Source organism: Pinus tabuliformis, chromosome 8 (assembly GCF_031772625.1).
Source record: "Pinus tabuliformis cultivar Carrire ecotype Pingquan chromosome 8, CPIR1, whole genome shotgun sequence".
Taxonomy (NCBI): Eukaryota; Viridiplantae; Streptophyta; class Pinopsida; order Pinales; family Pinaceae; genus Pinus; species Pinus tabuliformis.
The window spans coordinates 1260682805-1260700502 of record NC_142294.1 but is presented as its reverse complement, the minus strand read 5'-3'; the positions used below and the strand labels follow the sequence as shown (position 1 = coordinate 1260700502).

Here is a 17698-nt window from a genome sequence, read left to right as displayed (position 1 = left end):
CAACTTGAGGAATGACCCTCAAATCCCCCTCTGGGGTCCCAAGTCTAGTTGGGGTGCCATCATGTGGTCTCCATGGGTCTCCAACTATCCGAATAAGGCCTCCTCTCTATAGCATCAGGGCTTCTTCAGGTGCAATTAGCCCTTCGTAGTCTTTCAATGGGAGACCATCATCATCTATGCTTTGAATCAAGTCCTCCCCATCAGGTTGTGTCAAGGCCATCCTGGGGGCACATTGGGTCCAGTGGTGTCATCATGAAGAATCCTCAATGCTAGGTCAAATTATGCCAACATCCTAGGTTCCGAGGGTGCTCTAGGACTTGTAACATTTGCTCATGCTGTCAGGAGGCTCAACTCTCTCAACGCTTCATTTGCTAAGGCCATATACTTCTTTGTAACATGGTAATTGCATCAATAACTTATAGATATGGCAGCCCTGCAAAAACACTGGCAACAAATACAAAACACAACTACAACTCCAAATATATCTACCCCTACAACTACAACAATTTGCCCCTTGCATCTTCTGGATAGTTCACACACAGGTCTCCATAACGTTCATCCTGCGTCTGTACATTCATATACACTGATACACACAACAAAATGCAATGCTCTGCCACTTTAATGCTTGATGATTTCACTTCAAGCACAAGCACCACTTTGGTTTGATCATTGACGCATTCGCACAAAATTGGGACACCAAATCACACCATAGGTTGCCAGTACCTCAACACAGGTATATTCGAGAGCTCACTACATTCACAGGCCTATAATCACACTTTTCAATTACTCTGTCCACAAACGATTCATATGCACCCATACACAACTGAGTACACTATAGGGGTATGAATAAAACGCACAACTTACTCGGACCATACTTTGCACACACTGTCTAAACTATGATCGATCCATAGTACATGAAGACTCTATTCGATTCTAAATGCACATGTATATATGTGCATTTACTCCTTTCCGTACGCTGATAAATTCCTCACCAATCGTTTCACTCCACCACACTACTATGCGATTGCATTCCTTCATTACATAGTTTTTCTTTATCACACTATGCCACTTTTGACTTTTACATTCCTTGCGGGCTGCCTTTTGCTCACACATGAAAATTACACTTCAACCTCTAACCACAACGTGCACAAACAACAATTGATCCATGCCACAACAATTTAATTACATTGCTACATATGATACAGAGCTTCAAATTGCATTGGCTGTATTCTAAGTTCGATCCATTACATGATTCCACAACACATTATGCTCAGATTGTTGGAATGTAACTAGTTTCGGTCTTCATAATTGTTATTGTACTCATTTCAATATGTATCTTATGTAACAAACAAAAGAAGAAAAGAAAAAGTTATTATTTTAAAGCATGGGTTTCATGCTCATTATTGATGGTCTTCTAGGTAAAAGCATGTTCTTCATGCTTCTAGGGTTTGTTAGGTCATAGGATTTATTGTCACGAGTCAAGAGAGTCAACATCATGTTTATAAGACCCTTCCGGGCAAAATGTAACTTGTAAAAGAATTTATTTTTGAGTCTAGAAAGTCCTGGAAGCCTCCTAGTACAAGTCGACCTAGAGAGGGGCTATTCGACCTCTTGGAAAGGCTATATATAGAGGCATCTTCGAGCTCATTTGACACACACACCAAGAAGTTTGATCTGCAATAGAAACAAGAAGAAAGAAGAGCGAAGGGAAAGGAATCAAGAAGAAAACCCTAGCGAAGAAAGAACAGTTTTTTTGGGCTTTTCCCCTTACACATACGAGTTTCTGGAGTGGTTGCAAGGGCCAAAATTTCTGAAGTAACTGCAGGTTCAAAATTCTGTTGCAGGGGGTTGAAATTCTAAGTTTGGTGCAATTCTGGAAGGTTTTGTCTTTGGTTGACTTGGTTTGACTTTGACCTAATTGGAAGGTCTTTTTGGAGGGTTGACTTGGTGTTGGAGGAGGACTTGATATAAGGTTTTTGTGTCTTTCTATAAGAAGAGAAGATATTTTCTCGGTTTTCCCCTTGGAGGGGTTTTGCTGTGGCTTGGAGCCTAATTTTTGTGTTCATTGTCTTTACTATTTTTGCTCTGGATAATTGTTTGATGAAGAAAAACTAATAAAGAGAACACAAGAAGATAAATAAAGATCACAAGCAATTATTAAGGATAAGGAAAATTTGAATTAATAGTTGCCATTTTGCATTTTCCAACACAGATCACACCAACTATGAGCACATAAATTCACCGGTTAAACACACAACTATACCATTGCACTTGTGCTAGAACAAAAGAACACATGGACAAAAAATGCCATCAATCGCACTAGATCGCTTCACATATGACCTTAGATCAGGCCCTTATTGGACTTAGAAACTCTACCTTGGCCTCTACTTCAAGTTTCCAAGATAATCCACGGCCTTAGAAAAATCTAGTGATAAATGTGTGATAGATTGATGCCTTAATGCTTGTACGTCGCCTTTTTTAATAGTTAACAAGAGGGATTAAAGGGGGGCGACTTGATAAACAATTGAATTAATAAATTCAAATATTTTATGGAGCCGACTTGGACAACGATTTGTAACTGCCAAGACCCATAATATTTCCATTAAATTTTAAGACAAATTTCGGATCAAAACATTATTCATTTGGGGCACCTTGACCATGAATTTGGGGCTTCATCTTTGGGGGGGTCATATTTCCTCAACCGTAAGGAATTACGAGACATACCACATATGGATGCAAAGGGATCGACAAGAGCTATCCAACCATCATACCATTATGCACCATAACCTGATCTACAACATCCAGAATCCTCATTCAATGCTGTATATTGATGACAATCTTCACACTCTTGACATCAATGAGAACTCCCCTTTGACATCAATGACAACTAGTCCAACAAGTTTCAACCCACACATGTGGGATTCTGTGGCTTATTTTTGTAATGTTGAGCTATTGGGTTGGCTTGTAACCCATTTTCTTTGTGTATACTCAAAATTAAATTTGTCATAGGGCTTTTAGGCTAATTATTATGAGTGTTTGACCTCATATAAATAGAGGGATTAGTCGTTTATACTTTTGCATCATCACTCTTGGATTTTAGCCTCCTTTAGGGAGCTCGACTTAGTCTTGTGTAAACTCGCTACTTGTGGAGATGTGATCTTTATGGTGCTATTGCTATTGGAGATTGGTTTTTGTCTTGGAGATGTCTTTTTGGGATTGAAAGAAGGTTGTTTCATGGAAGAATTGTAAGTTTTATTGCAAATTATATTATTTTTCATGTAATTAATTTTTGCTAGGGGTATTCTTTATTCCATGTTTAAATGCATACTATTTATGGAAAATATTTGTTGATTATTGCATGTTAAATTCCTCTTCCTTGAAATCCTTAGGGGACCACCTAGAGAGCTTCCCTTAATTTCTCCCCTCACAAAAAATATAGCTAGGGTTTGTACAAGTGAAAACAAGAGGTTTTCCCCCTTACTCCAAGCATCTATCCATTATCTCTTAAATTAGCTCTAAGGACTCCATCACCCAAGTAGGAATAGGCACTGACATCCTTGGTGTTGGTAAAAAATCTTGAAAACATAAATATTTTCTCTTTCTTTATTTTACTAAGCTTTTCAAGCCAAGTCGTTTGGGCAAATTTATAGGTCCAAATTCATTTAGGGCATATTGTAGATGAACATTGGAGGTAATAAGCCTTGATTTTAACCTTGTTGATCCATTTAACTCAAAATCTAGCCTTTTGCATGGTTAAATCTACCCTAGAAGGGCTGATGTCATCATTCTCTAAGTAATTTGTGCTTTAGAAAAACCTAATCCTAGCTAGGGCTTCAACTTAAGGCTTAATTTGAGGGTTTTCCTTTCTCCTTTGTTGATTATATCTTTTGTAAACCCTTTCTTTGATGCATGTATGCCTAGAAATACCTTTGTTGCTATAAATCTTGAAACCCTACATCATACATGCCATCTCTAGGCTTGGTGCGTGATACACATTTCTTTTACAAGAAGAATTGTGCCTTCATCCACTATATAGAGTGTCTTCACCTAGCTTACGTCTATATCACCTTTAGCCATATAATATAGAATACCTTTTAGGTGATCACTGGGAAGCCTCCCTTGTGGTGCAATTCCACTAAAGAGCAGGAGGAAGATTGTTGAGGTGACAGTGGTAATCTCTCTCGTTGTTGCAAGAAGGTTTGGCTTTTGCCTTGTAAGGCATCTCACAAGATCTGCAAGGATTTGAGGCAACATGCTGACAATCCCTGCATGAAGGGACATCTCTCTTCTTGAAAGGTACACCTCACCTGTGTAGAAATACATGACTTAAGTCCTGATTTGTATTAATGCATCACATTGATTCATGATGATCCTATGTTGTGGGAAACATGGCCCCCCTTGCATATCAACCACATTTCTGCATCAAAACGTTGAAATGTGATTGAAACATGTTTCACATGTGGAAACACATTTCATACAAACTAAAACATCTTCCGTCGTTTGTACAACGTGTTCCTAAATCAAATTGTTTCCAATTCTGCCATGATTTGATTGTCAGGACCCACATAGTTGGTTTTAATGCCTAATCAAAGGTTAATTATGAATTAATGAGACTTCTAAAAGCTTCAAGATTAGAATCTTTTATTTAATAGAGGGTTTCGCTCTCAAGTTGCACCAAAATGTTGGCAATTATAGATATTGTTAAATTCTTCAAGTAAACGCATAAGTTAAATTTCTAAGATAACCATTAATTGTTTTAGGATGTTTGAGAGAGGTTGCAACGTCATTGGAATTCATATGGAGAAAGTATAATATCATATCCCATTCAAAATTCAGTAAACTTAACATCTTTTAGGATTTCAGAATTGGTAGGATTGTAACATTTTCATTAGATTCTATCATGAATGAAGGTATGGAATTAGTAGTTAATCAAGAGCACCAAGCCTTTTATGTACCTCGATCTTAGTGATATTGCTTGTTGGACTCCTTTATTATGGCTTGAACAAAAATTTAACCTTCACTCTGTTAATTTAGGTATGTTCTATGCTGGAGCAATTTATTTAATTTCTTTTCCATATTAGCAATCACATCAACATAAAGTAAACTGCAGATAGGACATAAGTATAAATCATAGAAGACAAGCCAAGACAAGAGGACACAAGATGTGGCGCAAGCCAGGGACAAACCCCACAATGTGTGGGGAAACCCTTGATCAATTCTTATTTTATGTTCTTCAAAGTTCAACAGAGAAAGAGAGAGACAGATAGTATATTTACAACAGAAGTCAACACTTGACTTATCTAGATATAGCATAGATCATTTCTTATAATGATGAGATCAATTGAAGACATTCTGCTTGAACTGATTCTCCAAGGTGACTCCTTCACCTATCATCGTTCTGCATCTCGTCCATTTGCTGCACCTGATTGTGTAGCACCATCATGCTGTATCATCATGCTGCTCATGATCATTGTGCTGCCCACACATCATGTTGTCCATGACCTCATACATCATGCTGCCCATGTGTTGTGCTGCTTCATGATGCTGCCCATTCATTATGTAGTGCTGCATCCAAGTATCACTGAGCTGTTCTTAACATCATCACATTGCACCTATATGATGTGTACTCAATGACTATTATGTTGCTCTTATTATACAACATCACATTCCTACCCCAAATCAACAAGTATGCTGAGAAAGACAGATCCGGTCTTTTCATTGTAATATATTTCTTTAGTATGGCTGTGGAGTTAGTACTGTTGTATTGATCCCATTCATGGAGGTGAATATCACCAAGGAGGTTACAGAGATGAAACCCGAGTTCTATTCCTCTCGATATAGCGTATACATGTGCCCAAATGCGAAGTTCTGTATCTCCTTTTGACAGCGAGAACAGATCTCATAGCTGTGCTTAGATGTCTCCATTTACAGTGCTGTAGGAGTTTTGTTGATGGAGTCTTCATTAACCGTGATATTAGGGCCTGCGTGCCTGCTAAGCCTGAGTGGATATACTTGCGTGGATCATCCTCATCAGCAGCGTGGATATCCTCATGACTGTGTATGACTGCGTGGTGTATTATATGAATGCCCAGCATATATATTCAATGTATATATTTCCAGCATATATACATGATGCCATGTATGGACTCCATATTGCATTAACGTGGTTCCATATTCATATGACATGAACGACATTTGATATGTGAATAGCGTCTAATATATGAACATCGTTTGTATACATATCACACCATGAACAGCCTCGTGAACATCGTTTAATATATGAACATCGTTTGATATATGAACAACGTCTAATACATATCTCACCATGAACAACATTTGATATATGAACAACGTTTAATGCATATCTCACCATGAACAGTTTAATGCATATCTCACCATGAACAGGCCGTTTAATATATGAACAACATTTGATATATGAACAGCGTTTAATGCATATCTCACCATGAACAGTTTAATGCATATCTCACCATGAATAGGCCTACGCTATCTGCGGCATTTTCATTGCGTTGACTGCTGCTTCAATCTAGACATAGCCAGGTCTGCGTTTCACCATAATGCCACAACGTTCACCATAACTGCACTTCATCATAATGCCATGGCTGCCCAGATTACGTGCTGCCTGTTGTTCTATGCTACCAGATCAGTAAGGCAACGTAGGTTTCTTCTTGAACTGCGTTATGAGTTGCTGCGTATTGAGTGACAGCTTCTAGGGTTTCTACCATAACAGAGATTAGATCTAGATCTTAATGCTACTGCGGCTAGGGCATCATAGCAAATACTCTTAGCGTTTTCTCTTTCTCCAAAACCCAGACGTGGAGAAGAGATCACATGAAGAGTGAGTGTCTAATGACTCCAAATCCTCTCTTATTTATACTAAAAGCGTAAGGTTGAATGGACATGACGTTTGGGCTTCTAGAGCCTACATAAAAGCTGGTCGGCTTGATAATAATTATATAAACAAAATAAATTCATATCTTCATAAATACTTACCGGAATCGGATGATCTTTGGATCAATCCTACACCTCTCGACAAGAGGGATCCAATAAAAAATATCATCTGCCATAAATAAGCCGACCCACATGGAGTTTGGCCCTAGTTTCCAATTTAACACACTCAAACAAAAATCATTGATTAGGCATGCTAAGCTTTTCGTACCATAGTTTAAAGCTTGGATTAGGCAGTTTCATCAGAATTTGGTGGCGTTGATTGATGTCTTTAGAGGATTGAGGTGGAGGCAAGGGGTGATACTATTGATGATAATCCCTGTTACCCACCAAAAGTGTGTATCTCCACAGGAGAAAATTTTTCTCCCATCTTCTCTTCCATTCGGCTAGCCAACAACCCCTACAGCCACCACTAGCCAAAAATGACGTGCCATTCATATCTTTGCCACCTGCATTAGTTATATGACTTACTGTTTGATTCTTTAGATATTGTTGCCAAATTGATGTATCAATGAATTCTATTGGATGCCGAACTTCATCGATCTTTTCATCCCCAATCTTATTTTCCATAGGTGGTAAAGAATTTGACAACACCACATAACTCCCAGGCTTATATGATCCACAAATTATCTCATTTTTTGGCTCCTTGGGATTTTCAACATGATATTTTCTTTCAAGCTCTTGATCTAGCTTGACAAAGGTGTTATTTGTAATTGGGATGGTGGCATATGATAAATCCATTTGAATGCTACCACTCAAGTCTGTTGCCCACTTCCTAGATAAGAGCATGCCCCATGTGTCAGGTACGTCAATGACTGCCATATCCATAGTAATTGAAATATCTGGGAAGGCTGCTAGATGAACTTGGAGATCCTTGATTAACCTACATACTTCAATCCTTTTAGAGTCCATTGCACAAATATTGTGATAGGGCCTAGATATTATTAAATTTAGCTGCTCCATGACCCTCTTTGTCATGACATTGGAAGATGCACCTAAATCAAGCATGCAATTATATAAGAGATGGTAATTCACCATCAAAGTCATGAAAAATGGTTGTTGTTGCTCATTTCCCATGCTCTAGTTATATTCTGTAAAATAACAGGAGCATGCTCTGTTATATCCTTTGGCACCCTTTCGCTACTCTATCCTTGATCGACTTCAATAGCTTTTAATAATTTTGATCTTTGAGTGGGTATCTTGAATAGTTTTTGTTGAGAAATCCTTAGGGCAACAAGTTAGGGTTTTCTTAATTTGATTTCTCTTACTTTGACACTTTCTTGTGATGTTTCTTATTAATTCTTCTTTCAATTATTGTATTTTTATCATCAAGACAAATGCCAAACAATGAAGATCACAAACACAACAAAGAACACAAGATGTAGGCACTCAGCCAGGGCAAAACCCCTCTTCTAGGGGAAAACCCAGAAATTCTTCTTCTCTTCTTTAGAATAAAATCAAATGAGACAACTAAGACCTTTTGACCAAGAAAAAACCTCTCCTCCATCCACCAAGTCAGCCTCCATGTAACCAAGCCAAACTTCTAGCCCCTTCCTTCACAAGTCAACATAAGTATGCTCCTCCAAAACGAGTCAACAAGAGTTTTGGTTTGTTCTGCACTTCTGAAGCTCGGTTTGCACCTTTGGTCCTGCAATATGTCTTAGTTTCCTTCACACGTGTGGCAGGAGAGTAGAGAATCTCGACTCCAACGTTTTCTTCCTTCTTTGCTATGTAAAAACTTCTTCCTTAAACTTCTTCGCACTTCCTTATTATTGATAAGTTTCAGATCAAATTTCCTCAATGATAAGTGTCACAATAGGTTGAATTGCTTCTCTATAAATAGTGGTTCGAATCTCCATTATGAGGCCAACTTGATAGATGTTTGAGGCTCACTCGAAGGGTGAGGAAGCCGACTTGGTGGAGGAGGGACAAGACACATAAAAATAATTTTCTTTTCTTGACATAAGCAGCCCAAGAAGGGTCTAATATATTTTGAATTTGACTCAAGACACAAACCCTAGAGCACTCAATGGGTGCTTTTGACCTAGAAATAAAATAAGCAAAACATGAAACCCATGCTTAAATAAATTTTCTTTTACAATACATTTTCTTTCTTTTGACAAATACATTATATCATGACTCAAGTACAATTATGAAGATCGATACTAGTTACATTTCTCAACACTCCCTCTTAACTAGGGAGGTATTCATAGTTGTTCAATCGGTACAAGGTTGACCTCAATTTGAAATGTTCCAAGAAGAATATAAAGAAGAATACAACAACATACACAATGCTTGGGATATCCTCATTGCAACGGTATCCTCCCAACAGGGACTATGTGTCATCTAGGCATTTGCGACTATAACTACCATCAGGCTACAAACCTGGTATCCATCCAACATGATATAGATACCATTTAGGCGCCCATGCCCCGACACCAACACTTACAGGGATCCAGGTATCAACACTAAACTAGAGCTCCGACCGATACCCTCCCTCTGGGATCTAAACATCAATTGAGATTTCAATATTAACTAGGCCACAATGTCCTCCCAAGTACCATCATACAAGCAGTTTTATGGTACTTCATCTCTCCCTCTCAACCAAATCAGAGACATTTATCAATCCAACAACTTTTCAGGAAGAGATCAACACATCCACCAATCCGAGCATGCTCCTAAAACTAACTTTGGGAAGAGATTTTGTCAACACATCAATGACTTGTTCATCTGTTAGCACGTATCGTAGCTTCACGACCCCAATTGGTATCCAAAATTCCAATGTACATGTTCTTGTATGCTAGCATAATCTTCAGGGTCTTTCAACTATTTTGATGCTGCTTAGGTCATCGCAATATCCAAACACATTTTGACGAAAGCTTCCTTCCTCAATTTATCTAGTAGCACCAAACTCAGCCTCAACACTTTCTAAAACATCCAAATCTTGTTCACAACTTTATTAATCACGAGTACAACTCATGAATAACCATCTGTAGTGCTTCAGTTATTCTTCGATCTCAAACATCCTCATGGCCTTCACATCATGTTTTCAACTATGGAGGAGTTTTGCTTTTCTTCAACCAAGCTCCCTCTCAACTAGGGAGATATGTACTTTCTTTATCCAAGCTTCTTCTCTACTAGGGGACAAATTCATCAACTTCAACCACGCAGACTCTTTATTTCGCATCATCACATCATCAGAGGACTTCAACCTTCCGGAACATCATCCTTCTATCCTCACTTGGCAACAAGGTTATTAACAATTTATACTTCAATGTTACTAATACTTTTACAACTCCCTCTTTTCATCATGCTCAACATCATCATCAAGTCATCATTAAGTATGAGGTATGTAAGCATCTTCAACATCTCGAAGACTATGTACACACAAATCTTCAACAACATGTTCAACCAAGCACAAATATGTAGTCAACTTTTTCAATATAGGGTTAGCATGTTGATACAATGGGAGCATAATAAATCAGACTTTAGATATCAAAACCTAAACTTAGTTAGATTTACAATCAACAAGGGTTACACTTTTCATGCCCTAGACTTTCACAACAATCTATGCTAGGGTTTTTTCACAAACCCTAGATCCTTTACCAAAACTAAACTTTAGATATTAACAAATAATTTAATCATAGTGAAAGCATTTTTACATCTAGGGTTTCATTATCATGTTCTAGAATCTCATATCAATCTCTACTAGGGTTTTTGTCATAAACCCTAGATACAAACATCAAAACTTGAATGTTAGATATTCAACAATTTTGATAAAGCTGGGTTTCAATCATATGGAAGCACATCCACCTAGGGTTTTATTCCTAGGATCTTTCGTTAATTATTACAAGGGTTTTGTCATAAACCCTAATTCACTAATCCCTAAAAATCTAGGGTTTCATCGTATAACCTAGACATCAACACCAAACCCTAAAAGGCTAGGGTTTCATACATGAAGAGATTAGGATTTCATTATGTGTTCATTAATGTCAACATACCCTAAGCATCAAAAGGCTAGGGTGTTAATTTTAGGTATGTTCTATGTTGAGAGCAAATTTACTTCAATTTTCCATATTAACTCAATATCAATTCCAGATTAGCAATCACATTTAGCATGATAGTAAAATGTAGATAGAACATAAACATAAATTGAAGAAAACAAGCCAAGGCAAGAGGACACAAGATGTGGCGCCAGCCAGGGACAAACCCCAATGTGGGGAAACCCTTGATCAATTCTTCTTATGTTCTTCAATAGTTCAACAGAGAGAGAGATAGTACATATACATCAAAAGTCAACATTTTGACTTGACAAAATAAGAGCAGAGATCTTCTCTAAGAAGATAACACATGAGGTAGCTGATTTGAACACAGGTGATTCCATCACCATGCTGCACCCATCACTGTGCTGCACTTCATTACACCATGCTACACCATGTTGCACTATTCATGCTGCACCATTCATGATCACTATGCTGCACCCAACAGTGTGTTGCATTAACCATGCTGCATCCAACAATGTGCTGCATTCATTGTCACCATGCTGCACCCAACAATCAGTGCATTCATTGTCCATGTTGCATCCATCCAAGCTGCACCCAACACTGAGCTGTTCTCATTACGGTGCTGCTCCCATCATTGAGCTGCACTTTGCTGTACCCTTCATTGCACTATGCTGCACCCATCATACACTCAATGCATACTGCAATACATCATGCTGCTGCTATACATCCATGCCCATCATCATGCTGCATCCATTGTGCTGCACCATACTGCACCATGTTGCTCCATGCACCTTACTGCACCATGCTACCCATGCACCTTACTGCACCATGTTGCCCATGCACCATACTACACCTATCACACCATGTCCATCATCACTACACTGCAATACTGTATCTAATTACTAGCCTTAGCTGCTTGCTATGGCTTGCAGCCTAGCAGAGCAGCTAGGCCATAGTAGCAGACTCCTTCAACAGGTCAAACGAACAACTTCTCCTTCAGTCCTCTAATGTCGAGACAACTGCTCTCAAACATACCTAATTCATGCCTTAGAACAACAATCTTTAACTACTGCTGCTAGGCTTCTTTGCACAACGAATTAGGGCTTCAGTAAGACTAAGATTAGGGCTTTTTCTAGGACTCCTTGCAGCTGTGTATAGGGCTATTAAATTGAGTCTAAAACTTCCTTTTAGACCTACGACTAGTCTTCTTAGGACAATGGATTAGTATCATTGCTGGACCTGTGATAATGGCTTTAGAACAACAACATAAAACACTTGTTAGCACTGCAATTAGGGCTTGCTAAAAGGCCTCCCCTTGTTGCATTCAAACCCTTAATGAATGTGGCATAGGACAGCGTATTAGGGATGAGGTATAGTTGTAGTTAGATCTCCTTTAGGGCTTACATAAAGGTGCCTCCTTGCCTGTGTTAAAGTAACTTCCTTTGTTGTGTATAAGTGTCCCTTCTTGCTACGTATATACCCTCATGGATTGCGGCCTAGGGCAACCTTAAGTGCTGTGGCTAGGAGACTGTGTTTAGGACAACGTTTAGACTTCTTTTGGACAATGTTGAGTGGCATGTAGAAACTCCCTCCTCGCTGCTAGGAGACCCTCATCTTGACTGCATATAAGACAATGTAGCGCCTTCTCCTTTTCACTGTAAGTAGGGCTAGGGCATCTCCTCTTAGGGCAGCGTATAGACTTTCTTTAGATAGTGTCTAGAGTTAGGGAAAACCCTCTAGGGCAACGTATTCTCTTAGCGACTCTTCCTTCCCCCAAAACCCAACGACATGTGGAGAGGAAGAGATCACAAGAAGAGTGCGTGTCCAAATGACTAGCAAGCTACCTCTTTTTATAGTAAAACATTGAGCACAAGTGGGGGCAATTTGGTTGCTGGCCGACCTTGACGAATTGTCCCATAACACAAATAAATTCATATCTCCATGAATACATGTAAGAATCAGACGATCTTTAGATAAATCCTACACCTCTCGACGAGAGGAATCCAGGAAAAATATCAGCTGCCATGAATAAGTAGACCCACATGGAGTTTGGCCCTAGTTGCCATTTTTAATACTCCCTCTCAACTAGGGAGAACTCCATCTGCTAATCCATCTGCCAGATTGTAATATCTCTGCCATCAGTGCCATGCACTGCTCTGCTCTACTGAACTATGAAGAAGAAGAAGTGATTGAGAATGTATCATACCATCTTCTACTGATCTGAAGTTAGTCCCAAATAAATGAGTGTCTTATACCACTGTCACTGACTTGAAGTCAGTTTCAATAAAGAGAGTGTGTCATACCACTCTTACTGATCCGAAATCAGTTCCAAAAGGGAGTGAGTTATATCACTCTTACTGACCTGAAGTTAGTTCCAATTAATCCCAAATCAATATCATCCTAGCATAGGGAGTATGGTAGTAACACGATGCATCCATCAGTACTACTATGGTCCATGTCCTCATTTCCATACTCATTGGCTAGATGAGAGGTACTTCCCATGAGTCCCAGACTACATGGGTAGGATGTCTCAACAGGAGAAGGATGAACCACTTATCTTGCCTACATGTCGCTAGGGTATCCCAGGGGAGGCTGAACCACTCACCCTGTACACAACAAATCACTAGGGGAAGGCTAAACCACTCACCCTATACACAACAAATCACTAGGGGAAGGCTGAACTAGTCACCCTATGACTGTGTCTCTGCAGGAGAAGGATGAACCACTCATCCTGCCTACATAGCAAACCACTAGGGGAAGGTTGAACCACTCACCCTATGGTTGCTCATCGCTCCAAGATGTACCCACAAGCCCCCAGAGCTCCCAGAGCTCAATGTCCATATCATACAGGACCCTTAGGAGAGAGTCTCTCCACGACTCCTAGTTGTTCTCGAAAAGTCAAGAGTTTGACCTTTCCCAGGGGCTTTGATAGAATGTCGGCGCCCTGCACATCAGTGCTAATACGATGGAGCCTTCTTGCTCCTCGATGTACCATATCCCAGATAAAGTGGTACCTGATGTCTATATGCTTGGAGCGATCATAGAACACCGAATTCCTCAACAATTGAATCCCCCTCTGGTTGTCACAAAATATCATGATGGTATCCAGCACGTGTCCAAACAATTCATTGAAGAGCTTCCACAACCAGACAGCTTCACAGGAGGCCATACTCACTGCTATGTATCCGGCCTCATTGGTGCTCAAAGCAATCGACTTCTGCTTCCTGCTCATCCAGGATATCGAAGCAGAACCCAAAGAGAACCAACACCTAGAAGTGCTCTTGCGATCCTCCACACTGCCTGCCTAATCAACATTAGAATAATCATGCAGCTTCACATTTCCGGCAGTGTATCTCAATCCATGAGAGATTGTGCCCTGAAGATATCTCAAATGATTCTTGGCACCAATCTAGTGAGGCTCAACCATATATGAGCTCAGCATGCTAACTGCAAAACATATATTTGGACGGGAGTTCACCAAGAACATCAATGCTAGTATGAGTTTATGAAACTCAGAGGCATTTCCCAAATCAGGTCCAACATCACTACCACATAACTTCTTAAAGTTAGGCTTCATCGAGGTAGTCATGGGCTTGCAGTTCACCATTCCAAATTCAGAATCCAACTCCCTCTTACTTTTGCAAATGAGAGGGTCTGCACCTGTCAGAAAGAGGTCATCCTCATAAGGTGCCAATATGAGAGGTCTATCATCCACAACCTCAAGTACAGGTTTGGATCAGCTTAAATCCGGAATCCAACTCCCTCTTACTTTTGCAAATGAGAGGGTTTGCACCTGTCAAAAAGAGGTAGTCCTCATAAGGTGCCAGTATGAGAGGTCTGTTGACAACTACCAACAACAGTACACCCCCTTTTCTTCGCAAAAGGGATAGCGCTTGATCGACGTGTCCGTGCCATTCGATAGTCATCGTCGACCTGATCATGTTATGTTGTAAACCCAGTCTGCATGTGTAAATTGTAAATAATCTTAGCAGATCTGAGTCATGTATGTAAATTGCCTAGGTGGACCTAATTTTCTAGTGATAATTTACCTTCCGGAAGGTTTTTTGTCTCACCGATTCATGATCAGCAGAGTTTTCCTTCAACCTAACCCCAAAGTCGGAGTGAATTTTGTCATTAGAATCTTAGGGGAATCCTAGTGCGTTAATCTGCTAGATTATATTTGGTCGCAGAACTGGGTGGTCTATGAGGGTCTATGTCAAATGGGTTTTCCCCCTTGAGATGTAAAATTGTAAAAGTCATGATGTAAAGTGTCTTGAGGGTTAGAAAATGTTTTAATCCCCTCATAAGTCCTAAGTCCTAGGTCCTAGGTGATTTTCATGAAGCATGGTAAGATGCTGCAATGGAGGCTTATCTCTCTCTTGCTAGGCCATTCAAATTGTGCTTTTTCATATTTTCTATCATTCTTTTCATCAACTGTTGTTCTCCTACCTGTATATAGAATGAATCATGCAAATGTGCAGGCACGGATGTTTAAAAGATAAAACTGCAGAGGATTACATTGACCTGGTTTAATTGAATATCTGGTTTTTCTGATTATAATTTCTGTATGGTATTTATTTAGTTGTTGCCAGTTTCTACTTTGTTGGTTGGTTACTTCTGAGAAATGCTCAATGGTCACTGATATGTTGTTTCTAAGTCAACACGTTTGTGGTTGGTCTCCTCTTATACCTGATATTCCTCTACATGTATATTGTTATTTGTCCATTTGTACGTGAAAAACAAGTACGATTTCCCAATATATTTGTTCCATTCATATATCTATCCAAGAATTACAGTTTTAAATTATGAGTTAGTTTAGTAATGCTCTGCAGACCACCTCTTACATATGTTGCTATATTTTAGTGGCAATGTATTCCTTGTTCAAGTTATGGACTGAAGTTGTCTGGTGTTCCTTTTTCATACTTGACGTAGCTTTGACAATGGATCTTTTATGTTTTCTTTCAAAAATTATCTCAACTATTTCTGGTCCATTTAGCAGTGATTAGATCTGTTTCCGTGTTTTGTTTCAAATTGTTGTGTTTATCTTGTTAGTGCATGGACCCCCTCTTTCTTTTGACATATGGATATATGACCTATCTTTGTATATTGATTATATTGATCGGGATATTAGTTTCTGGTGGCATATTCCCAGATGGATTTTTTTATTTCAATTATGTTTTACATAGTACAAAGTTCAAACTGCCCATGAATTTATCTGGGTGGGTATCAGTCTTAGTCTGTGTATGGGAGAGTGGGGGAGAGAGAGAATACTTATTCCCTTATTTTTTGCAGTCTCCAATGGATGAGGCATGGGAGGCCTTATTTACAAGTGTTGTATACGCCAAAAACTTTTCTGGGCCTGTATGTTTTCGTCACGCTCTCCTCACACCATTGGGCTACGAAACTGCATTGTTCAAGGGCCTAACTGAAAGTGTACCATGCTATGGTTGTTCTTCTAATGAACTAAAACAGAAACCCGATGACAGAAGAACTGCAAGATTGGTTGAATTTGGAGAGATGTTCAGGGCAGCTTTTGGGCTTCTATCTGATGATATCCGCATTTCCAGGCAAAGATCAAGTCTTAGTGTCCTTTTTGTGCGGCGTGAAGATTATTTAGCTCATCCTCGTCATAAAGGTAAGGTGGAATCAAGGCTGAGTAATGAAGAGGAGGTTTTACATGCATTGCAAAAATGGGCTGCAAACCATGCCAGGTGCAATGTGAATATAGTCAATGGTTTGTTTGCTCATATGTCCATGAGAGATCAAGTGGGGGCAGTGCAAGCAGCATCGGTTATTGTTGGGGCACATGGGGCTGGTCTAACACACATTATTGCTGCTAGGCCAGGCACTGTAATACTGGAGCTTATAAGTAGCTTTTTCAGGCGTCCCCATTTCTCCTTGATCTCTCAATGGACTGGGTTGAAGTATCAAGCTATTAATCTGGAAGGGTCAGTTGCAAAATGCCCTGAAGTTGTAGAGGCTCTTAGTGGCATCTTGGAGGGTCTTGGATGCTAGTTTCTTTTTATGAGATATACTTTTTATCAAGTAGTTTCTTGATCAGCTCAAGCTATAAATTGGAGTCAGCTTCCATTCCTGTTGACTGAACCTGCTACAGATCAATCACTGGATTTATAATTAATGTGGAAAATTGTTGAATCGATTACGGTGGAAGCCAGTTTTACATTTGGCACTTTGTCTCATTAAGGTATAAATTCATCTTAAAGAACAGTTACTTCCAAAAAATGCATTTATTTGTTTAAATTTTTTCTTGTTCTTTTACAAGAATATTGCATCATTAATAACATTTTTAATTGTTTTGGCTTTGCAGCAGGACCTTTTTTGATGCCATTTTCCGGCAATCTATTATTATATGCCCAACAATATACGGGTTCCATGAATGATTCCATACCATGGACCAAATCTGTTTAAGGCTCAAGAGTTTATCAAAAATTGCTTCCACTGTTTATTTAGTCATTGGTAACATTTGACTTCTTGCAGTCAGCTTTTTTTAGAACAAAGACATGCAGGGCGGTAGTGTAAATTTTTTACTTCAGGATGGTGATACTCACAAGCAGTGTGGATGGTAATATTCACATGCAATGTTTTGATGATCTAGAAGTCAGTTCCTTTTTACTCATGCGAACTCATTTTACCGTAAACCTAAAGGAAGTGATACTTAATACCTTAAAGGGTACATCCAGTGTTGGATGATGACGGGAAATCATAAT

The 17698-nt window shown here is 39.2% G+C and overlaps 1 protein-coding gene across 2 annotated transcripts in view; it reads left to right on the top strand.

Moving 5' to 3' along the window:
* XYLT (beta-1,2-xylosyltransferase) overlaps positions 1-17070 on the top strand; it is a 77665-nt gene extending 60595 nt beyond the window's left edge. For both annotated transcript variants that reach the window (XM_089373593.1, XM_089373592.1), the window contains exon 3: positions 16263-17070. In XM_089373593.1, coding sequence (XP_089229719.1) covers positions 16263-16985 — 723 coding nt within the window. In that variant the 3' untranslated portion in view covers positions 16986-17070. The remainder of the gene's footprint in view (positions 1-16262) is intronic.
* The last annotated feature ends 628 nt before the right edge of the window (positions 17071-17698 follow it).